The sequence below is a fragment of the Meriones unguiculatus genome, chromosome 10 (assembly GCF_030254825.1).
Source record: "Meriones unguiculatus strain TT.TT164.6M chromosome 10, Bangor_MerUng_6.1, whole genome shotgun sequence".
In the NCBI taxonomy this organism is placed as follows: Eukaryota; Metazoa; Chordata; class Mammalia; order Rodentia; family Muridae; genus Meriones; species Meriones unguiculatus.
The window spans coordinates 39442876-39465825 of record NC_083358.1 but is presented as its reverse complement, the minus strand read 5'-3'; the positions used below and the strand labels follow the sequence as shown (position 1 = coordinate 39465825).

General features: G+C 53.1%; 1 protein-coding gene across 6 annotated transcripts in view; it reads left to right on the top strand.

Annotated features, from left to right (window-relative positions):
• The window catches only part of Adcy7 (adenylate cyclase 7), a 57320-nt gene that overhangs the window by 20694 nt on the left and 13676 nt on the right, over nt 1-22950 (top strand). For 3 of the 6 annotated variants that reach the window (XR_009594613.1, XM_060392272.1, XM_060392271.1), the window contains exons 2-10: nt 13133-13513; nt 15007-15210; nt 15917-16084; nt 16731-16880; nt 17193-17341; nt 18374-18485; nt 20483-20610; nt 21989-22147; nt 22285-22417. Coding sequence is in view for 5 of the 6 variants with exons in the window: in XM_060392272.1 (XP_060248255.1) it covers nt 13343-13513; nt 15007-15210; nt 15917-16084; nt 16731-16880; nt 17193-17341; nt 18374-18485; nt 20483-20610; nt 21989-22147; nt 22285-22417 (1374 nt within the window). In the remaining variant the exon portion in view is untranslated. Of the gene's footprint in view, nt 1-2534; nt 2573-8052; nt 8143-13132; nt 13514-15006; nt 15211-15916; nt 16085-16730; nt 16881-17192; nt 17342-18373; nt 18486-20482; nt 20611-21988; nt 22148-22284; nt 22418-22950 lie in introns of those variants that run through there. The other 3 variants (XM_021656767.2, XM_060392273.1, XM_060392274.1) reach the window with 3 other exon arrangements.

The following is a 22950-nucleotide window of genomic DNA, read 5'->3' as shown; positions in this document are numbered from 1 at the left end:
AGCCTGTTTCTGTGTCTGTAAAATGGCTTGCTGATGATCCCCAGTGCTCAAAACCTGCTGGTCATTATCATGTCACTGGATTCTCCTCTGCTTTGGGTAAGAGATAGGCAGTGAGTATGGGCAGGACCAGTGGGCAGTTCCAGGATAGCCCATGTCCCCTGTGTTAATCACTTTTCCCCTCTGGTCCTCCGTTTTCCCATTTATAAGATGGAGCCGATGGTGCCAGGAGGTAAATATGAAGGTCAGATTCATGCTCTGATGGGCATCTTGTATAGCATCAGCTTCCCCTCTACCTGGGGGGTGGGATATTTCATGGCCTCTACTCTTGTCCATTGGCCTTCTGTCCTGCCATGGGTGGGGCTTGGCACAGCACTTCCTGATAGCCACAGGCATCTGGCTCAACCTGCTGCTGCTCAGTGTCTCAGCATTGCATAGTGGCTGGTTTTCACCAATCGTGGTTCAGACCCACCCTGGCTAACGGGTCTGCTCCTCGCTTCCTCAGCCAGCCAGACTAGGTGGTGGATGGAATGGGAAGCAGCCTGGTCCTGAGCTCTGTTTCCCCAGCTGGCCTTCTCCAGGGACACCTGCAACAGGGCTTTCCTGCTGCCTTCTGCTGTCTTTGCAGGATGTATGCAGAATGGCTCAGGTCTTGAGGTCAGCACAGGATGGGGGATGGCCTGCTTGACCCAGCAGGAGGTCCATAGTATTGAGACCTCTAATAGTGTAAGGTCCCTCACCCCAGCCCATGGCTGGTCACTAGAAGGAATTCCCCAGCCCTGAGGCCTCTTTGAAATCTCTGCTACCATACCCTATTTCTCAGCAGTGCTTTCTGGTGCCAGGGCCACCTTCTTTTCTTCCTCCCTGGGAATCAGCACCCAACTGGCCCTTATAGAGTGACCATGGTCCTGGGGAAGAGGACTGGCTCTGGGGAGAGAGGAGCTATGCCCCTTTTCATAATGACAGTCCGGGATCTGGGCAGCATGATACCCCTGAAGGAGGAAAGGGATGCTAGTGGTGCTTCTAGAACTTTGAACTGGTATCAGAACCTGGTCCGCAGTGTCCTATGTGAGGCCCCTGTCTTCCAGCGCCCCAGCCCAGCTGCCCACCTTGGAAGTGGCTTAGTCTCATGTTGCAGGCTCAGGTGACCTACGTCAGTGCTTCTCTGGCTGAGCAGGGAGAAGCAGCACAGGGTTCTGGAGCACAGGTGGAATGGCTGAGGCTCTGCAGCAGCCAGGACAGCCTGGCTTTCTCTGGGGAGTGCTGTGGGTGGCCGCGGCTCTGTCCATGGCTCTATCTCCTGGTTTCTCGCTCAGCAGGAGGAATGTGGATTGGGGGCCCATCTGGTGGATGTGTCTGTCCCTGTCTCCATTCTCTAGGAATGTCACCTCTTCTGGGCTTCAGTCTTTCCATTTCTGCAGCAGGATGGCTGGCCCTGCTACCAATTGCAAGGGGCTAGGACAGACAGACCTCCCCCTGCTTACAACACCTGTCTGCAGGACCCCATCTGGCTGGGAAGGAGGTGCCCTTTGAAGTGGGCTGGAGCCACTGCTCTAATGGGGCTTTGACTGATGGGAAGCGGCCTCTTTTGAAATACCAAGACATCCCGGAGCCATCACTCAGCCCTTGGGGAGATGCATGGTGATGCCAAGGGGCTCTGGGGGCAGAGCCAGCATCCTTTTCTTAAGTCTATACTGGGGACTGAGCTGCTTGGGGGTGGGCAACGCTGTCAGGCAGTGAGATGAATTTCCCCTGGGAAGATGTTCCTGGTTTCTTAGGCTGCCGACCTCATGTCTAGAGTAGGTTGGCATGACCCTGGGAGGTCGGAGTGCTGGCAGTGTGCTGCCTTTTATATGACAACCCCCTAGTAGTTAGGTACCGTTACCAGTTCATTCTTCGTATTGGGAGACTGAAGCCCAGAGAAGTTAGTAAGCATGTCTAGGGCCACACAGCGCCTTCCAGGGGTCTGACCTCAGAACGTGCACTGTCAACCTCGAGGCTCTGCTGTTTCTCCACCGTGCGCACATGCTGCACCTTGTTCACCCTCCCACTTCCTTTCCTATTTTGCTTCTTGTGGTTTCAGCACCTCACCCTGTGCCTGAGGGCAGGGTAACGAGTCATTGGCGATGGGGGTGGAGGCCTGGACTGCAGGGTGGACCCCCTTCCTTCTTTCGGTATAAGGTGGCTTTATGGCGGTGAAAGGGGACCCCACGCTTGGACCTGCTTACTCTGCCCTCTGGGTGCTGGCTCTGTTGCTGTGTGGAGTAGGATCTGCCTGCCTCCGATGCAAGATGCTGAGCAGTGTAGGTAGCCCAGTGGCTCATCCAGGCAACAACAGGCCAGGGCAGCTCTGGGGAAGCCGGGTAGGGGGGACTGGTGGTCTTCCTGAAAGAGCTGGCTCAGCAGGGCAGGAGTTGGCCAGGTGGGTGTGCCAGGAGGTGGGCGATGGGCAGCATTTTGCGGGCTGCCGGGACTCAGTGGTGAAAAGGTGGGGCTTATTTGGGGAAGCAAAATCAGTCAAAACCCACATCCACCAGAGAGGCCCAAGAAGTAGCCAAGAGAGTTTTGAGCTGGGGTAAGTGAGGGGGATGGGCTCAGTGTTCCTGTGTTCCAGCCAGGTACAGGGGTCCTGGAAGATTGTCCTCAGGGGAGGCCAGGGTTTAGGGACCAAGGACTGTTGGGACAGAGGCTCTATGTGTGAGTCTTTAGTGTTCAGCCTACAGCCTAGCTCTGGAACGCCGGAGTTTGGGGGAACCAGAGGAGCTTGCCCAGGCTTCAGATAGCTACGGGAAGAGCCTCTGAGCCCATGGGTGGGTGTGGTTCCGGAAGTCAGGCTGTGGTTTTAGGGGGCACAGGGACTGCTTTCCCTGAAGACTAGCTCTTCCGGCTTTCAGGCCTGCCCCTCCCCCATGACAGACAAATCCTTTTGGCCTTTTGGGGTCTCAGGAAGCCTGGGAAGAGAGGCTTTCAGGACCTCGGGCTAGGGAGGCCTTTTCTACAACCGGTGCTTACTGTGTGGGCTGTTGGGGCTTCTGGGGCAGGTGGTGGCCTCAGGCTTACTGTTGAGAGAGGCTTTGCTGGGCTCCCTACATGGCCTGCTGGGTTCTGGTGGGGCAGGCTGCTCACTCCTACCTGTCAGCCTTTTGCTAGAAAAGCAGGACAGAAGCTCGGGAACCCTGGAGTGGCCAGGCCTGGAGAGGGTGAGGAATTGCCTGGCTCCTGGAGCTGGGCAGGAGGAGTTTTGTTTCCTGCCCTTGTGGCTTGGAAACTGACGCACATGGGCACAGTCTGGCACTGAGAGCCATCTTCTTGCTTCCTTTCCCCAGGTGTCCCTACCTAGAAACTTCCAGGGGGCAGCTACTGAGCCCACGAGAGCCACAGAGCCCAGGCCTGTGCCTGTGGCCTCATCTCTCCCTTCCTTCCATCCAGAAGGCCAAGGTCAGCTTGTTCCCTGGCAGGTCCCCTCAACCCTGTCTGACCGAGGCTCAGGTGGAAGTGGGGTCTCCAGCCTTGAGGTGCTCCTAGCTGTCAGGAGCTGCCACCAGGGGACACTTCCTGAGGGAGGAGCTCCAAGTTCGGCCTGGGAAACTCCAAAGCTAACATTTCCTAAAGCAAGTTCATTAGAGCAGTGAAGGAAGAAGCCACTTAAACCAGCAGCTTTTCTCCCTGTAGGACATAGGTTCTCAACCGGTGGGTCAGGACCCCTTTGGAAGCCTCCTTCTCTAAAAATATTTACATTACGATTCATAACAGTAGCAAAACTACAGTTATGAAGTAGCAACAGAAATAATTTTGTGGCTGAGGGTCATTACAGTTCGAGGAACAGTATTAAGGGGTCCCAGCATTAGGAAGGTCGGGAACCACTGCTGTAGGATGCTGACTTACCTTGAAGGGAGGAGGAAAAGCCGAGCTCACTGTCCGAGCCTGGGAGGGGACACTGTGGATGTGTGCATGGCTTTCTGTGGCCATCTTGCTCAGCACTGTGAGTCAAGGGTTGCAGGTGAGAAGTTAGGAATGACCCTGGGGGCTGGAGGATGGCCCAGTGGTTAAGAGTGTTTGTTGCTCCTGCAGAGGACCTGCATTTGCTTCCCGGCACCCACATGGTGGCTCGCAATCATCTGTAACTCCAGCTCCAGGGGATCAGGTGCCCTTTGCTAGCCTTCTCAGGTCAGGCACACATATGGTGCATATACCGCATGAAGGCCGAACACCGTACGCTTCAGAGTAAAAATGTAATTAAAAAATAAGCTCATAAATTGAATTTAGAGAGAGAAAGGGAGAGAGAGAATGAATATATTAGCCTGGACCTTGGAGTGAGGCAGTTAGAAGCTCAGCCAGTGAGCTTTGGACTGTGGGCTAGCATCCCCGAAGTGTGTGGCAAGGCTAACAGTGGCTCCCAGAGAGCTGGATGCTCTGAGGAAGGCAGACCACTTTTTCTCCTGACCATGTCCTGAGGCTGCGGAGTTCTTCCTGTCTGTCGTCCAGCTGGGAGGCATAGCCAGGGCTTTCCAGGATGTCACCTGCCAGGTCCCCCTGCTCACACAGCACCCTCAACCCCATCTGCAGTCACTGTATGACTATATTCTCCGGGCCCCACTGGACTTGACCCACGATACCAGATACCAGCTCTGCTTCTGGCTGGGACCCCCAAAGGCATCTTGAGGCGGTGACGTCTGCTCTGTCTTCCCTAGAAGCCAGACCACTTAGTTCTGTGGGTTTCAGACAGGCTTGGGGGACGGGGTTCTTCCCAGCGCACTTCTTCCCACTCCTGATGCTTTTCGATGGTGTTGTAACAGAGCCACGTACATGTCCTCACTGTGCTGGACGCTGGCTCACCACCTTGTCAGCATGACCCCATGGAGACCTCTCAAAAGGCTTGTGGTCAGACTGCTCTTCTCCTCCGTTTCCAAAAGAGGAAACGGAGGCATGGAGCAGGCATGCAGCTGTATCCAATAGAGCCTGGAGTCACTTTTTCTATTCAGACTGTTTTAATTGCACAGGCAATATGGTAACAGAAATAGGAGGTGAGAATGAGAACTGAGACTTAGGCAATAGGACCAGAGCAGAATTTTTTTTTTTTTTGGGTTGGGGAGGGTGGGGGTTCTGATTTAGTTTGTTTCTGTCAGATATAACATTGACCCTGTGGCGTTTTCACTGGAAGCTGTGCACACCATGGGCATCTGTGCATATTCTACCACAAAGATATGTTGTACTAGCCCTGAATGGTAGACACTCAGGCATTTGCTGTCACCAATAACAGAACAGGGAATCTTGTGTGTCCTTGCACGCATGCAGGAGTATGTACACAATCAATAATGGCAGTGGATTTGCTAAATCGAAAGGTGTTCCTGCCAGGAGTGAATGTGAGTGTTCATTTCACATTAAAGAAAGAAAGAAAGGCCTTAGCCATGCCAGTGTTGACATGGGGGCTCTTGCAGTCTCCTGCCCTCTTTAGAACTCATCCTGTGTTGGTTAAAGACTTACATGCTCAGTTCTGCTGTCCTCTAGATTATTAGGGAAACAGCTTTTCTACTACCTTCTGTCCACACAGCAACTCAGTGTCTGGGTGAGGCCCTGTACGAAGCGCGAGGCCCTGTACAAAGCATGAGGCCATCAGACAGCCTTCTGGACTGCTGTGTTGGCTGGGCCTGGCACCAATGAGGTCCCGGAGGCCAGTTAGACTTCCCCTTTCTTTCTTCCTTATCAAGGGAAAGGGGATCAGAACTCTGTTCTGCGTGTGTGTGAAAGTATTTCCATTCTACAGGGCGGATGGAGCTAGAAATGGCAGCATTTAAAAGAATGAATCATGAATAATGGAATTTGGAGGGCCAGTGAGATGGCTCAGTGGGTAAAGGCACTTGTCGCCAAGATTTAGGTTTAACCCAGGCTCCACGTGGTGAAAGAAGAGAAACAAACGCTCCCCCAAGTTGTCCTCAGGCCTAACATACAGACCTGACCACAAAGTAAATAAATAAGTGTAAAATAATTAAAGAAAAGAAGATGTGGGGCAAAGCTGATGCTCCTTGGGAACATCTGGCTGACCACGTGACAGCACATTGTCTGGCTCCCACTGTGTGCCGGTCCCAGCAGACATGGTACGGAGGCCCTGAGTCCTCTGCTGCTTCTTGGAGCTTGTCCTGGCCAGCTTCTGCTGATCCTGGCCAGGAGCCTGGCATACAGGTCTCATTACTGTTTTTGGAATGCATGCCGAGAGATAAGTGAAGGAATGAGTGAGTGACCACCAGGGCACTCGTTCTGGGGCAGATCCACAGCCCTTACCAGACTGCATATCTGCTGTATTTTTTAACAGAGAAGCTGTGCTAGCCCACTCCTGTGATCTCAGCGCTCAGCACTTCTGAGCCTCAGGCAGAAGGATCTGGAGTTTGAAGAAGTTTGAGCAACATAATAAGACCTTGTTACAGACAGGGCTGGAGAGATGGTTCAGGGGCTAAGGGCCCTTTAGTCCTCAGAGGGCTAAAGTTCAGTTCCCAACTCCTACATGTGGTGGCTCACAACCATCTATAACTCCAGCTGCAAAGAGATCTGATGCTTTCTTCCGGCCTCCACAGACGCCCCAAGCCTTCCCCAACCCATATACAGAGAAAAGCCACAAGGTTGTGTGGGAGAGACTGAGGAGGCTGGCTCCTGTTTTAGCAGTGAGAAAAGGGAGGATTGCAGTGTACAGGACCACTCTCTTTGAGCTGCCCCTGGTTTGTTCTCAGCCTTCAGATTCTTCACCTAGTGAGGCAGTTTTCACCCAGTTTACCTGGACCCAGCCCAGGTAAAGCTGAGACCTTAGAGGTCTGATAAAATGCCTTTAAAAAAATTGATTAATTAATTAATTAATAACAGTGTTCTGCCTGCATGACAGAAGAGGGCGCCAGATGTCATTATAGATGGTTGTGAGCCACCCTGTGGTTGCTGGGAATTGAACTCAGGACCTCTGAAAGAGCAGCCAGTGCTCTTAACCTTTGAGCCACCTCTCCAGCCCCCATATTGCTTTTTTGAAAGAGGGAAATTGAAGCCCAGCTCAAGCCAAGACACACACAGCAAGATGATGACTGATGTGACAATTGGGATCATGGCTGGTCCCTGGGCCAGGTGAAGCTAGCCTGAAGGAAACAGAAGGCTAAAGTTAGTTGCACTGGGGTCTCTAATGATTGTTCTACCTGGAGCTTGGCAGCCTTTCCTCAGGAGATGAGGGTGGGTGGGAGACACTGGGGCCTGCTCCTACCACAGCTACCCCTCTAGCTGGGCCTTGCTGCTCTGTCTTGGTTCTGAAGTACTTCCTTGGTCTAGGTTGGCCCTTAGCTTTGGACTCACATGTTCCATTTTCCTTGCAAGCTGGGCCTAGCAGGCTTGTAACTTAGTAGATCCCTTGTCCATCCGGAGGAAGTCAGGGCCCTTGCAGAGTATAAGCAGCACTCTCCCTCCGCCAACCAGTACAGAGCTGCCTGGGCCCAACACCTGGGAGCTACGTAGGGCAGCAGGCACAGGCTCCTCTGCTCTATGAAGGGAGCCCCTTTTGCTCTTGCTGCTCAGCAAGGGTCATTCATAGACCCTGCATCCCCACCCTGTGCTGTTGTAGGTGTACACTTGCCATTATTTCACAGACTAGCTGGGACCACCTGAAGGTCAAGCAGAAAAGCATATCCTTTCTGGGCCCCATTAGGAGGCTGGGGTCTCATCAACAGATGCTGAGCTAAAGGGAAGCATGGAAGCCATGGCCCATAGCCAAGACCAAGCTGAGGAGGGAGGCACAAGGAGAGAGGCTGTAGGATGGGATTGCCTGGTCCTGGATTTTCTGGGCATCCCTGACGCTTCTAGTAGCATGTGCTTGAAACTCAGCGTCTCCTGAAGAGATGGCTTAGCATGAGACCTTCTCAGCCTTGAGGAGTGTGCTGGTAACGGTGACGCTCTGCAGTGGCCCCAACTGAGGCCTGGGTCTGTTGTGGGTGTGACAGGAGTAGTAGATTGCCAGGCTGGGGTGGGGCCAAGGCCTGGTGGGGCCTCTCTTCCTCACAGGCCTGCAGAAGGGCCCTCATGCTTCAAGGCCCCCACTTCCCTTTTCTGAGGACACCAGAGCCCCAAGCCTTCTGCAGCTCCTGAGGAAGCTGGACTGGGGCTCCTGCCGGCTCTGTCTAGGTAAAGAAGTGGGTACAAGTACGGGTGGTCTAGAACATGCTGCTGGCTCCACTTGGGGGTGGGTCTCCCACGCAGCCTGAAGGCCCAGCCCTGAGCCAGTCTATGGCGTCCCCCTCTCCTGCCTCCTATTACTGACTTACTCAGGAATATGGACACCATTTGTCGGGCTTGGGAGGAGGCCCCAGCCCCGCCTGGGATAGAGGAAAGGAGACATGTGTGGCTTAGATGAGGCACCCTCCTGGATCCTGTTGCTTGGTCTTGCCCCTGTAGGGCAGAAGGAAGCGTCTGATAATCTCTACCATTTTTATTATCATGCTGTCCTGGCCTTATGGGATAAAGACAGGAAAGGGGCTGGTATTTTGAGGTGTTATGGGCTTTCTGGTTGTTAGTTCTGTGAGGGTGAGAGGCAGGGTGAGGAGTGGGCTGTGTGCGGCCTGTGTTCAAATCACAGCTTTCTGTCTCACGAGCTGTGTGACCATGACAGTGATCGGGCCTCTCTGTAGCTCATCCCCCAACCCAACGTGCAGGAAATGAGACCAGGACGTCTACAGGCAGGAGTGCAGATTTAAGGCCTGGGCCTGGAGCACTTTGTTTTGTGACTAGGCTGGTGTCGACCAAGCCGCAGAGAGCCACCTGTCTCTGCACGGCCCCCAGTGTGTTGGGTTTTCAGGAGTGTGCAAAACCGTCCCCAGCACAGGCTCTCACCCCCCGAATATTTCCTCAGCCCAGCTGCAGAGACTTTTGAGGGAGCTGTGACAAAGGGTTCGCAGTAGCCAGCTAGTGCAGTGGCTGGAAGGAGGAGGTGATTCTAACGGAGGAGCCTGGTGTGGTGTCTGGATCTAGCCTTGGAACTGCCTCAGGGTAGAGGCCACCCCCCCCCGGGGGGGGGAGGAGATCGGAGAGCTGCAGATGCTGCTGCTGGCTTCCTGACCATCTCAGCAGGCCAGGGGCAGCTGCATTCCTCTGCTTAGCTGTTCCAGGAGCTGACTGAGAACCCTGGGTGGGCTGAAGCCCCTGTGCCTGGTGCATCCCATTGTCCACTTTCATCCCAGGCCACTCTTGCCCAGGAAGTGGCCTAATTAAACTCACAAATAAAAATGTTTACCAAGCCTGGTTTCCCACGGGCCTCGGGGGCTGGGCTGGGGGCTCTTGCCTCAGCTCCTCTGTCTGGCTGCAGATGTGACCTGGGAAGGCAGGTCACGTCTGGAACCAGGCGAGGCATGTGCCTGTGTTGGAGTGCGCACATGTGTCCCCATAGCCCACAGCTTGGGCCTGGCTTTGCCTAGAGGAGCATCCCTGGAGAGCTGTCTCCACCATTGGTGTCTGGGGTTTTTCAGCCCAGCAATCCCAGCCCACTGGTGTTTGGCACTGAGCCAGAGGGTCAGGCAAGACTGCTGTTTGTGTGCTTGTGGCATTTGGTTTAGTCCCCTAGAGTGCTGGTGGACAAGCCTGGGCCCGGGAGCTGTGGTTTAAATCCCAGACCTTCTGGCAAGCTCCTCCAGCTGTGGGATCTTCGGCAGGCTACTGTGCCTCTGGGGGCTCTGCATGTGTTCTGAACCGGTGTGAAAGTGTGGGCAGTTTCTGTAGCGCTTCCTCAGGCTGTCCTGTCTTACTCAGGAATATGGACCCCACTTGTCAGCCTTGTGAGAGGTCCCAGCCCTGCCTGGGGTACAGGAAAGGAATACATGTGTGGCTTAGAGGGTTTCCTGGATGAGGCACCCCCTCCTGGACCCTGCCCCTGTAGGGCAGAAGGAAGGTACTGCTCAGAGATGGGCCTTGTCCTGTTCTGCAGCCCACAGCACAGGGCTGGGCACAGACGGCCGGTGCTTAGTCAGCACTTCCTGTGGATACAGAAGAGGCAGGCTGGAGAGTCTGTGTGAACAGTCTTGAACTGCCAGCCTGCAGGACACGCTATTCCCCTAGATAGCAGCTTGCAATGCGCCTGTTGCTGCAGGCGCCTGGGGAGCCTGGGCTCATGCTCGGCACTCCTGGACACCTTTGTTTGACGCCTCTGCTGGCAGCTGGCTTGTTTGTGCTCTTTGTGATCCTCCCATCTTCCCACGGCCAGCACCATGCACACCCCAAATCTGAGGCATACCTAAAGGGTGTTGCCAGATGCCTGATGCAAGATGGCTTCTCTATGTGAGGCTTCTATTGGAATGGGCAGTGGCCTCCAGATGGGATCTGTGTGTGGTTGCTCTGTTTTAAAGTTATTTCTCCCCTTGGAGGTTGGGAGGGTCAGCCTGTGTATTAGTCAGGATTTTCTAGAACAGCAATTCTCAACCTGTGGGTCGTGACCCTTTGAGGATTGAATGACCATTTCACAGGGTTCAAATATCAGATATCCCGCATAGCAGATGTTTGCATTATGATTCATAACTGTAGCAAAATTACAGCTATGAAGTAGCAACAAAAATAATTTTATAGTTGGGGGGGTTCACCATAACCTGAGGTGCTGTATTAAAGGGTCACAGCATTAGGAAGGTTGAGAACCACTGCAGTAGAGGAAAGGAACTAACTGACTGAATATCTGTCTATCTATCTATCTATCTATCTATCTATCTATCTATCTATCTATCTATCTATTATCTATCTATAGATAGATATATGGGATTTATTAGAATGACTTACAGGGTGTGGTCTAGGTAATCTAACAATGGCTGGCTATCAGTGGAAAATCCAAGAACCCAATAGTTGCTCCAGCCACGAGGCTGGATGTCTCAGCTGGTCTTCAGTATACACTGGAATCCTGAAGAAGTAGGCTCCAATGCCAGTGAAGGAACAGACTTACTAGTGAGAGTGAGAGCAAACAGACAAAGAGCAACAGTTTCCTTCTTCCATGTCCTCTGTACAGGCTACCACCAGAAAGTATAGCCCAGACTAAAACTGGGTCTTCCCACCTCAAAAGATACAAATTAGGGGTTGGAGAGATGGCTTAGTGGTTTAAGAGCACTGGCTGCTCTTCTAGAGGATCCAGGTTCAATTCCTAGCGCCCATGTGGCAGCTCACAACTGTCTATAACTCCAGTTCCAGAGGCTCTGACACCCTCATGCAGACACACATGCAGGTTAAACACCAATGCACATAAAATAAAGATAAATCATTTAAAAATATCTTTACAAAGATCCAGATTAAAGGAGAGGCTTCCCACTTCAAACGACTTAAGATAAATTCCTCACAGGTGTATCCAGCTGCTTGGGCTTTAGTTGAATGTAGTCAAGTTGACAACCGAGAACATCTGTCACAGCCTGCCACACGGAGGTAGCCTGGGTTAGCATGTCACAGGCTGGCTGAGAAGCCCTTCGGGGACACACAGCTGTATGGCGGGTGGGTGATGGCAAGCACAGTGGGGGCCCTGTGGTGAGCACAGACAGCTTGGAGTCCACCTGCAGTAAAGGCTGCCTTGTCCTTCCCTGACTCTGCCTTCTGTCCTATGAGGCAGGGCTTGCAAACGTCATAAATCTGTGTCAGTAGGCCACGCATGCTGGCATATACTTGTAATACCAGCTACACAGGAGGCTCAGCAGGAGGATGGTGGGTTCAAGTCCTGCTTGGGCTATAGAACCAGTTCAAGGCCAGCTTGGGTGTCTTAGTGAGCTCCTGTCTCAAAACGAAGAGGAAAAAGAGGGCTGGGGCTATAGCTCTGTGATAGAGTGTTTGCCCAGCACATGTGAGACTCCAGGTTCAACTTTTCTTTTTTTTTTTTTTAACCAGAAAAAACGTCTCTGTCTGTGGGTCCATTTAAAACAAACAAACAAACAAAAAACACAGTTCATGTCAGGCATTGGTGGTACATTCCTTTAAGCTCAGCATTTGGGAAGCACAAGCAGATGGATCTGAGTTTGAGGCCATCCTGGTCCACAAAGTGAGTTCCAAGATAGCCAGGGCTACTCAGGGAAACCCTGTCTCAAACAGGAACAAACAACAAACCTACAGGAAAACCCATCTGGGGCTGAGAGATGGCCTAGTGGTTAAGAATCCTTGGAGCTCTTACAAAGGACCTGAGTCCAGTTCCCATAGCCCACATCGAGTGACTCACAAATGTTCCAGAGCATTTGACGCCTTCTTCTGGCTTCTATGGGCAACTGTATACATGTGGCATCCATACACGGTTACATTCATACATAATTAAAAATAAAAATAAACCTAAAAAAAGAGAACACAGTCTCTTATGGATACCTAGTATAACCCAGGTACAGGGCGTTGCCCTGGTTGAAGCTAGCAGCGTGGAAACTGAGTCTACTGCCACTCCGCCTCTGCAAACCTTCTGGATCTGGAAACTGTCCTTAAATCGCAGGCTGTCGGGGTCTCAGTTTGGGACCCTACGGACCTGAAGACACAGACTGAGCCCTGGGCATCCAGACAGTATGCTGTCCACATAAGGATCCTGGTGAACAGAGCAGAGGTTAGCGAGATCCCATCCCATGCTCATCTGATCTGGCAGGTGGCTCTACTGGAAGCTTAGGGAACAGAGGAAGGTTTAGCCAGGAGCTCTGTGGTGCTCAATAGGGAGCCGCTTAGAAGAAGAAATGTATGTGGCCCAGTCACATGCCGTACACGTGATTCTAGGAAGCTGGTCAACAAACAGGAAGTGGCTTAGTCAGGCTTTCAGTGGCAGTGTGCTGCGCTCATCTCCAGGGTGATAAGACACTGTGGGTCTGTGCCTTCCACAGTAGTAGCCACAAGTTACATGAACTGGTGGCCCTTAGAAAGGGACTAGTGTGACTAGGGGCCTGGGAATTTACTTAGAGTGTTCTATATAGTCCAGGCTGTCCTCAAGCTCAGAATCCTCCTGCCTCAGGCTCTTGCATACTACTACATTTGGTTTCCATAATTCCATTTTTAATGGCTTTGAGTTCACACATGCCCAGGTACTGTATGGAACTGTAGTTTTCAACAGATCTCAACTGGCCCTGCCTTACCTCATGCCAGTTCTTCCCTAATTTGGTCTGTTGGCATCAGATGTTTTCTGTTTGGGTTGTCTCCACAGATCTGAGGACCTGGAAGGCCTTATCAGCTCAGCCTAGACATCCTGAAGACACCAGTGGCTGGAGCAGGTGCCACATGCCCATGGAGACACAGGCCCTAGGTGCCTCTGTCGAGTCCTGCCCGCTAGTCGTGGAGAGCCCAGAGGCCTAGGTCACACACACAAGTGTGAGTGGACAGATGTGGGGCTCCTGAGCAGGCTTTGGGGAAGAGGATGCCAGCCAAGGGCCGCTACTTCCTAAATGAGGGGGACGAAGGCCCCAACCAGGCAGCACTCTATGAGAAGTACCGTCTCACCAGCCAGCATGGGCCACTGCTGCTGCTGCTCCTCCTCGTGGCTGGGGCTGCCTGCATCGCACTCATCAGCATCACCTTCAGCCAGGAGGTAAGGCCCTGGGCCCTGGCCCTTTGGGAAAGCTCCAGCATGTCGGTGTCTACCTGAAGCTTCATTTTCTTTCTCCGCAAACTGCTGGGTTGGTGGAAATCAAGGCAGTCTGAATTTGATCTCGAAGTCTGGTTGATTTTAGTGATTACATTAATTGTACCAAATAAATCACTCTCAGTTGTTTTCACCATGAAATTCAGTCTGCTAAAAATCTGAGTTAAACCAGGTAGTAGTGGCTCATGCCTTTAATCCTAGCACTTGAGAGGCAGAGGCCGGCTGATCTGTGTGAGTTCAAGACCATCCTGGTCAACAGAGTGAGTTCTAGGACAGCCAGTGCTAGACAGAGAAACCCTGCCTCAAAAATAAAAAACAAACAAACAAACAAACAAACAAAAGAAGGTCTGAGTCAAGGCCAGTATGTTACTTCCTTCCCTTGTCAGTCCATGGCAGACATCACCAATCAATCCCTGTATTCCTTTCTCAATCTATGATCTCAGATTTTTTTTTCCTTCCTCCTCATCTTCCTTACCCTTTCCCCCTTTTCTTTCCTCCTCCTACTCTTTTTCCATTTTTTAAATTTTAATATTTTTGAAACAGGGTCTCATTATGTAGCCCAGGCTGGCCTTGAATTCATAGCTTAAGTGTTGGCGTTGGATCTTTACCACTGTCAGGGCAGATATTACCAACATCACTCCTGCTCCTAACCTGTGCCTTTGCTTTGCTGCAGTCATGAGCTGTGTGCAGTTGTTGGCCACTCAGTATGTGACTGGTATTATGACTGAGAACTTGTTTTTTTTTTTTTTTTTTTTTTGTTTCTTTGTTTACCTTCATTTTCTTGCTGATTGTTGTAAATGCAATCGGAAGTTCCTGAAATAATATCAGAGGCTGCAGGGTGTTCCGAGTTGCGTAACCAGTGCCCTTCAGGGAGTGGAAAGGGACAGCAGGACCTTGCAGCTACAACACAGATACCATTTTCCAGAGGCTGGTGGTGCTTTCATCCTTGTGAAGCTCAGGGTCTGTGGGGGACCCAGGATCCTCTGGGTACATTTGTCCTCTGGACCTTTCTCCCCACTGGCACTTCAACTCAGGTGCTGCCCCTGTGTGGGATATCTGCTCTTTGCATCCCTCCAAAGCCGGGTCTTAGTCAGGCACGGATTCTTCTCCTCCAGGGACTTAAGCAAGACTTTGTCTGAGAAAAGCCCTGCTCTTACTCCTGTGGTCACCTGTCCCGCACAGGGGAGCAGTGGTCTCTTAGGGCAGGGTTGGGGGTGCTCAAGTTGCTGCAGTGACTGGGAAAGGCTGGGAAAGAGCAGAATTTCAGCAAGCAGAAATGGTAGTGCACGCAGGCCTGGGGTTATGGGGAGACCAGATGTCAGGGGAGCCCAGCACTACTGTGTGCAAAGCACTTGGCATTCTGGGTAGACTTCCTGAAGGAGGAGCAGGTATTCCACTGGAGAAAGCCCAGACACTCTGTGTCTGTTTTCTCTACCCAGGAGCCCCGCAGACACCAGGCTGTCCTAGGCACTGCGTTCTTCATGCTGACGGTGTTTGTGGCTCTCTATGTGCTGGTGTACGTTGAATGCCTGGTGCACCGATGGCTGCAGGCCTTGGCTCTACTCACCTGGGGCTGCCTCATGATGCTAGGCTCCATGCTGGTGTGGGACTCCTGGAAGAATGAAGCCTGTGCATGGGAGCAGGTAACAGTGGGAGCTGATATCGTTGGGCTTGGGTATCAGCAGCTGGAACACGGAACCGGCAGCTTCTGCCCACTTGTGGCAATGGGCTCACACAGCCGGTAGCCGTGGCCTTGCCTGCAGGCTATTGTGCTGGATTTCAGATGGCCTTAAATTGACTCTCTTCTCAGAGGAGGGTCCCCTTGGGTATCTGGCATTTTTGGATAGAATCTCTTTGGTTAGAGATGACAGAATTCCAACTCAATGAAGCAAAAGGCATCAGTGGGTTGGTGAACAGTGCTGGCCTTTGCTCCAAAAGCCTGGACACTTTGGACTCTGCTCTCCTCTACTGTAGAGAGGAAGTTGGCTAGGCAAGCCAGCCCAGGTGAAGGCTGGAGACCTTTCTCGTCTAGTTTAAACCTCAGGGTTGAGTTGCACCGGTCTGGCCTGGCTAGTCACCGTTACCTCAAGGTAGCAAACTCTAATCACGGTCTGTTTTTTATTATTTTGTGGTTGGGTGGAGTCAGATTCGTGAAACCAGAGACTGAAGGGCAGTGGGAGTGAGGCTGCACTGCCTGTGGGAAGGAAGAAGTGATCTGGCCGCAAACAGGCCAAGAGCCGAGGGCTCAGGATTGAGTCTAGGTCCTCCTGCCTACAAGGGAGGGTGTCCCAGGTGACAATGGGATGAGGGTCCCAGGCCACGCTGAATGTCTGGGTACACTGTCCCCAGGTGCCCTTCTTCCTGTTCATCGTCTTTGTTGTGTACGTGCTGTTGCCCCTCAGCATGCGGGCAGCCATCGCAGTGGGCATGGTCTCCACTGTGTCCCACCTCCTGGTGTTTGGAGCTGTGACAGGAGCCTTCAAGATGACCATGTCTGGCACACAGCTGGGGCTGCAGGTGAGGGTGACAGAGGCTGGGTGGGGGCGGGCTCTGGCCTGGCGGAGCTTGAGTTTTAGGACTGTGCTACAGGCACTGCTGATCTAGGATAACTGTGGAGCAGGTCCTAGCTGCCGCTCAGGGCCCTGTGGTGTGAGATCCTGCCTCAGGGCCTGGGCCTGGGTTGGTAGCACCCCAGCCCAGGTGTCGGTGACTCTGGTGAGTGGGTGTGCTCCCTATTCACATCACGGGGTGTAGGGAAGTATCTTTCTTCTGATGCCCGGATGTCTACTTCTGGAGGAGAGGTCAGAGTTCTGGACAGCCAGCTGGCTGCTGTGCCCTCTGTGACTGGACTTGGGGCTCACATAGGTGGCCACCATCTCCTTGGAAGAATTGGCATCCCTGGACTCTGGTACTCTGACCTTAATGACCTTAATATGCACACAGGGCATGTGCCTGGTATGGCAAAGAAGACCCAGGTCCTGTTCCTGTGGTCATAGCAACTCACTGGGGAATCAGTCACTGTCAGGACCTCAACTTTCTGTCTAACCCAGGAAAAATGACAACCTGAAGGGTATTGAGGTCAGGCATTGGGGATAGATGCCACCATGTCTGCTGTGGGGTTAGGACGAGCAAGCGTGCCAGCCTTGTGCTTGGCTGCCCGCAGCTCCTGGCCAATGCCGTTATCCTCCTGGGTGGGAACTTCACGGGTGCCTTCCACAAGTACCAGCTGCAGGATGCTTCACGGGACCTCTTCATCTACACCGTCAAGTGCATCCAGATCCGCCGGAAGCTGCGTGTGGAGAAGCGCCAGCAGGTAAGGACTCCGTATCCTTTCTCCCCATCTCCCTGACTACTGAGTACCCTGACCTTGACTGTTCTCTCGCTGGGCTGCATGCCACCGTGTGGCCCATGTAGCTGGTCCCTTGCAAGTCTTGCTCCTGGGAGCTTTGGAGTCAGGGAGTCCAGCGTGATGGGTGTAACCACACTGTCTAGATGTGACCCAGCAGAGAGCAGAATTCCAGCAGGGGCAGAATTTGTGGCAAGGATGATGTCCAGGCAGCCTAGGGCCTGATAATCCTCTGCCTGTCCCTGCGGTCCTCCCACTGGTCTGCCCTCCTGTGCCCAGGAGAACCTGCTGCTCTCGGTGCTCCCCGCTCACATCTCCATGGGCATGAAGCTGGCTATCATCGAACGCCTCAAAGAGGGCAGTGACCGCCGCTACATGCCTGACAACAACTTCCACAGCCTCCACGTCAAGCGGCACCAGAACGTCAGGTGGGCGGGGCCCGGAAAATGCACGGGGCACGCCCTCTGGGAATTTGGACACCACTCCCCTGGTCCTGGGCTCTGTAGGGGTCTTCAGTCTATACAGGTATCAGCTGTCAGGCCCTTCCCTGGGCCTCAGTTTCTCCTTGTTTCTTCAGGGGGAGGATCAGATCGAGGCTACCAAAGGACTAGGGTGGTAGTGGCGGAAGAAGACCCAGTGGCCCTCCAAAATCATAGCAGTCCATGTGAATGTAGCTGGACAGTCGAATGGGGAGGAGAGGGCCTTTCTGATGATTCTTCCCAAAGGAGGTGAAGCCCCCGAGCTTGGTGATCAGGTGCCTCCTGTCCTCACCTGTCCTGACAGGGTGCAGGACCTTCTGTGACGTGGGTCTTGGCCCGAGGGCCAGCATTCTGTCCCAGCTGGCATCTATTAGCTCAAGTCAGGGCTGAATCTATTGACCTGGCATCTTACAGGCCCTGGAACACAGCGAGGCCTGAGGGCATTACCACCTACCTTCTGTAAACTCAGCTTCGGTGGTTCTCAACCCATGGGTTGTGACCCCTTGGGGGAGTCACCTAATACCACTGGAAAACACAAATATTTACATTATGATTCATAACAGTAGCAAAATTACAGTTATGAAGCAGCAACGAAATAATCTTATGGCTGGGGGTCACCACAACATGAGGAACTGTATTAAAGGGTCCCAGTGTTAGGAAGGTTGAGAATCACCGCTCAGTTTGCTTACCTGTGGTTCTTCAAGGGTCCTGGAGGGTGATTGGAAGGCAGAGGAATCATATTCCAGGAGTTCAGGTCTCTTGGCTCTCTGGTGCAGGTGCAGGGAGAATGAAGGATGCTGGGAGCTGAGCAGTGACGGGCTATAGATGGTCTGCTTTGTCCTGTTGTAGTGAGAGGCTCTGTGACTAGGATGGATAGGCTGGCTGGGAGCACCTCTTCTGGCCTTTTGGGATGATGGGGAGAGGGGAGAGAAGTAGGGCCGCCTCCCAGGGATGTGACCCAACCCTGTCTACCTGGACTAGCATCTTGTATGCGGACATCGTGGGCTTCACCCGGCTGGCCAGTGACTGCTCGCCCAAGGAGCTGGTGGTGGTGCTCAACGAGCTGTTTGGCAAGTTTGACCAGATCGCCAAGGTGAGCTTGGGTGTGCTGTCAGCGTGCTGCTGCCTTCACAGGGCGTCGTGGGCCCCTCGAGCTGGGACGGGCGGAGGCTGGGGCCGAGTTCTAGTGTCTTGGTAGTAGGTGGTTTTCTGAGTACTCCGTGTGAGTGGGGTGTCCAGACGCAGAAGCTTGTTCCTGTCTCAGCAGGACAACAGGCACGGAGGGCACACCTAGGGTGTTTATGGGTCCAGAAGCTCAGGTGGGGCTTACGCTTGCAACCTGCGGGGGGTGGCTTCTAGTCTGGTAGTCTTGCCATACTAGGTCTGGCAACACCCAGGTCTGGGAACACCCAGGGTGCCCGGCCTCACTCAGAGTCTCAGCTTGACAAATTTCTAGGTGAACGGCACACATTAGAAAGCTTGAGAAAGCTGGTGGAGCATGCCTGTAATCCAGGAATTTGGGGAGGCAGAGGCCAGTGCCTCTGTGAGTTTAATGTCAGCCTGGTCTACGAAGCAAATCCAGAACAGCAGCCAAGGCTCCAAGAGAAACCCTGTCTTGGAAAAAGAAAAGAAAAGAAAGCTTGGGAAGTCTTCAGTAAAGGATGCATGGCTCAGTGTAGTGTTGCATACCTTTAATCCCAACACTCCAGAGACAGAGGCGGGTGGATCTCTGTGCTGTTTGAGGACAGCCTGGTCTACATAACAAGTTCAAGGACAGCAAGGACTATGTAGTGAGACCCTGTCTCAGAGAGAGAGAGAGAGAGAGAGAGAGAGAGAGAGAGAGAGAAAATGAGAGAAAACTCGGACTCAGAGAAGGAAGGGAAGCCTGTGGGGCAGGGAAACAGAGCCTGGAATAGGCTCCAAGATCTGTCTCCAGGACTTCAACACAGCTCAGTGTGCGTGGAACAGAGTATGAGGGGAACAGACAAGGACATGGTGGCCTAGGCAAAGACAGATTTGTCCTTCTGGTGCTGTGAGGGCTGGAAAGTACCAAACAGGAACGTATTTTCATTCTTTACCAAATCTCCAAACGGCTCCTGAGTGTTGGTGCTCAGCTGCGTGACTGGGGCTGCCCTTCTGCACTCATGGCCCGTGAGTTCTGTGCACTCAAGAGAGGTGCAGGGGGGTCGGGAGCTAGTTGAATGCTGGCCGGCCACAGGGCAGGGCTGACCTGGGCACAGTTGGCCCTCACCCCTTGGGGTAGGGAACTTGGATGTTGCTTCAGTCCTGCACGCCTCCCTGTGAGAGCCAGAGAGCAGGGCTGCGTGCTGGGAGAGGCTGATGGGCAGGGTGCAGCGAAGGCTGGTGTTCACGCCAGACCCCTGCATGTGGCCCCTGCTGGGGGCTTGAGAAGCCTTGTGGCCTGCTGGCTCCCATCCAGGAGCCTCCCTTCCCGAGCATTCCTTTTGGGGACCCAGTCTCACCCTTGGTTGGCTCCCCTCTCCACCTTCCCTCTCTCCTCTACCCCAGATCGAGCAGCATAGCATCTCTGGGCTTATGTTCTGTTGGTCTCTGCATAGGATGCCTGCTAAGATTACTGCTTGACTTACTGTAATTTGACCACACTAGTTAGTTGCCCTAGCTTTATTTCAAGTAGCTTCCTGGCCCCAGGGCCTTTGCACGTGTTGGAATGCTCTTTTAGGGCTGTACGGGCTCTGGTCTCCTAGACTCTTTTTCCAGTGCCACATTTTCTCCTGGGTGTGTCTCCCAGCTGTATTGATTTAGTTCCAGCCTCCCACTAGCATGTACCTTCCCCAGCTGCAGGATTTAAATCTGCTGTCTGCTACTATGTCCTGTGCCCTGGCCAGGTATACAGTAGATGCTGAAACACTGCATGGACAAATAAAACAGGCAGTCCTTCCGGCATAGCCTTTACTAAGCCTTGCTTTCACCTGGATTCCTGGCCCCAATTCTCTCGCTAGAGTCTGTGGCAGCTCCTGAGTCAGAACCGAAGGCTCCATTCCTGGCAGGGAGGAATCCAGCTGGCTCCAGACCTGCCCTGACCATGCTCCTTGCTCCCTTACCCTGCAGGCCAACGAGTGCATGCGGATCAAGATCCTGGGTGACTGCTATTACTGTGTGTCAGGCCTGCCTGTGTCGCTGCCCACCCATGCCCGCAACTGCGTGAAGATGGGTCTGGACATATGTGAGGCCATTAAGTAGGTGCAGGCGGGCCAGGGCACCGGATTACTACCCCTGTCAAACTACAGACTGAGGCGGGTGGGGCGTGGGGCCTGTGTGGATTCTCACAGCATGCCATGTGGAGGATTCAAACGCTTTCTGTTGGCCTCCCTTCCTCTGGGCCCACCTGTGGCTTCAAGTCCTTAGAAGCAGCTAAAAATCGGAGCATGGCCAGGTATGGAGGTGCACACCTTTAATCCCAGCACTTGGTAGGCAGAGGCAGATGGATTTTTGTGAGTGTGAGGCCAGCCTGGTTTATATAATACTACATAGCAAGTTTTATGACTACATAGAAAAGACCCTGTATCAAAAAGTTTTATATATATATATATAAATAACTTCTATGTTTATATATATATAAACATATATATGAACATATATATGTTTATATATATATAAAAGTTATATATATAAAACTTTATATATATATGTTTATATATATATATAAAACTTTTTGATACATATTTTTTATATATATACACACACAAACACACAGATATATATGCAGACAGAGGCAAGGTCCAGCCTTCTTCCCATTCTCCTGGGAAGCTTCTGTTGCCAGAGAAGTCACTCTCCAGCAACAGGGCGACCTGGATCTTCCGGCCCTTCTGGCATCGATCTGATCGATCTGATGGTGAGGTGCTCACGGGAGTGCAGGAAGAGCCATGAGGTGGTGGTGGAGGTGGCCTGTCTAGGCAGCACAGGAGACACTCCATGCAGTGTCACTTTTCTGTGCCTCCAGAACCATCCTTAAGTGGTAAGAGAGTCCACCACGCAGTGTTCCCAAGATGGCTGCCATGACACCAGGCAGGTCGCCACTGTGCCCTGTGTGGAGACAGCTTTGCTCCCACTGGCTCTAGTCTTAGTGGCTTCAGGTCATCCCAGTTCTAGTGGTGGACAAAGGTGCTGGTGGTCCCGTCTCTGCCCACCAGCTTGCCTGAGGAGTGTAGAGCTCTGCTCATGCCAGGAGGTGGGGTGGGTGCCATGTCCTGGGAGGCTCCTTTCCAGGATGGGACTCTCATTTCCTATAGCTGGGGTAGAGAAGCCCCCAGAGCCCTTGTCTATGCTGGGTGTTGGGTAGGGCTTGGCACCCTCTACACCCTGGCAGCCTCTTCAGAGCCAGCCAGGGCTGCCAGGCAAGGGGCACCAAGGACAGAATGTAGCCCATCAGCACAAGCGGCCTCTTTTTCTCTTACACCCTTGAGCTGGATGTGAGCTTGCACACTCTGGGAGACGGGACGCTTGGCCTCTCTGAGGCGGAAGCTCTATCTCCCTCCCTGGTGCCCTGCCATGCCCGAGACCTCCAGTGTAGTGTGACTCTGAAGCAGCAGCGGGTGACAGACTTCTCTGCTCCAGGCAGGTTCGTGAGGCCACGGGAGTGGACATCAGCATGCGTGTGGGCATTCACTCCGGGAATGTGCTGTGCGGTGTCATCGGGCTCCGCAAGTGGCAGTATGATGTGTGGTCCCATGATGTGTCCCTGGCCAACAGGATGGAGGCAGCTGGAGTCCCCGGGTGAGGTTCAGCAGGGCAGGAGCAGAGCTCAGGGGGATCAGGGAGGGGCCAGGTGTGGAGGCAGGGGGTGGAGCCAGCCAGCCTCCCGCTGTGCATCCCCAGGGCCACCCTGCTTTATCTCACTTGGGTCTCCCCAGTCGGGTGCACATCACGGAGGCGACACTGAACCACCTGGACAAGGCGTACGAGGTGGAGGATGGACACGGGCAGCAGCGTGACCCCTATCTGAAAGAGATGAACATCCGAACCTACCTGGTGATCGACCCCCGGGTACAAGGGCTTAGGGGTGGGTGGGGAGTGGGCAGCCTGGGAGCAGGGTCCCAACTTCTAACAACTGACCCTCAAGACTGTGGTGAGGGTGGCAGGGACTAGCTCAAAAGAGGAGGGCACTTCCTTGAACTGGGAGCGTTCTGGGCACCTCTTCCTGTTTTCTGTAAGATGTGGGAGCGAGGGCAGTGTCGACAAGGCCGGACACGGAATTAATGCAGTCCCGTGAGGCTAATTGCACTCTCCTGCAATCACAGTCACCACCCCTGTGAAAATGTAGGGAAGCAGGGACTAGCCAGGCAGCCTGCTCCTGGAGCAGCAGGTCTGGGCTATCGGCTGGCTTGCTTGCTTGCCTCTTCTGGAACCCAACTGAAGAGACAAACTGCATTTGTCTGCTGGCTGCTCCAAGCTGGCAGTCTGCTGCTCTTTGCTGTCTGTGGCCTTGACCTCCTGAATCATCCTTGGAGTTTGCTCAAAAATGCTGTCAGGGGATTCTTCCAGCTGTCTTGGTCCTGGTCCCTGGTTATGCCTGGGGG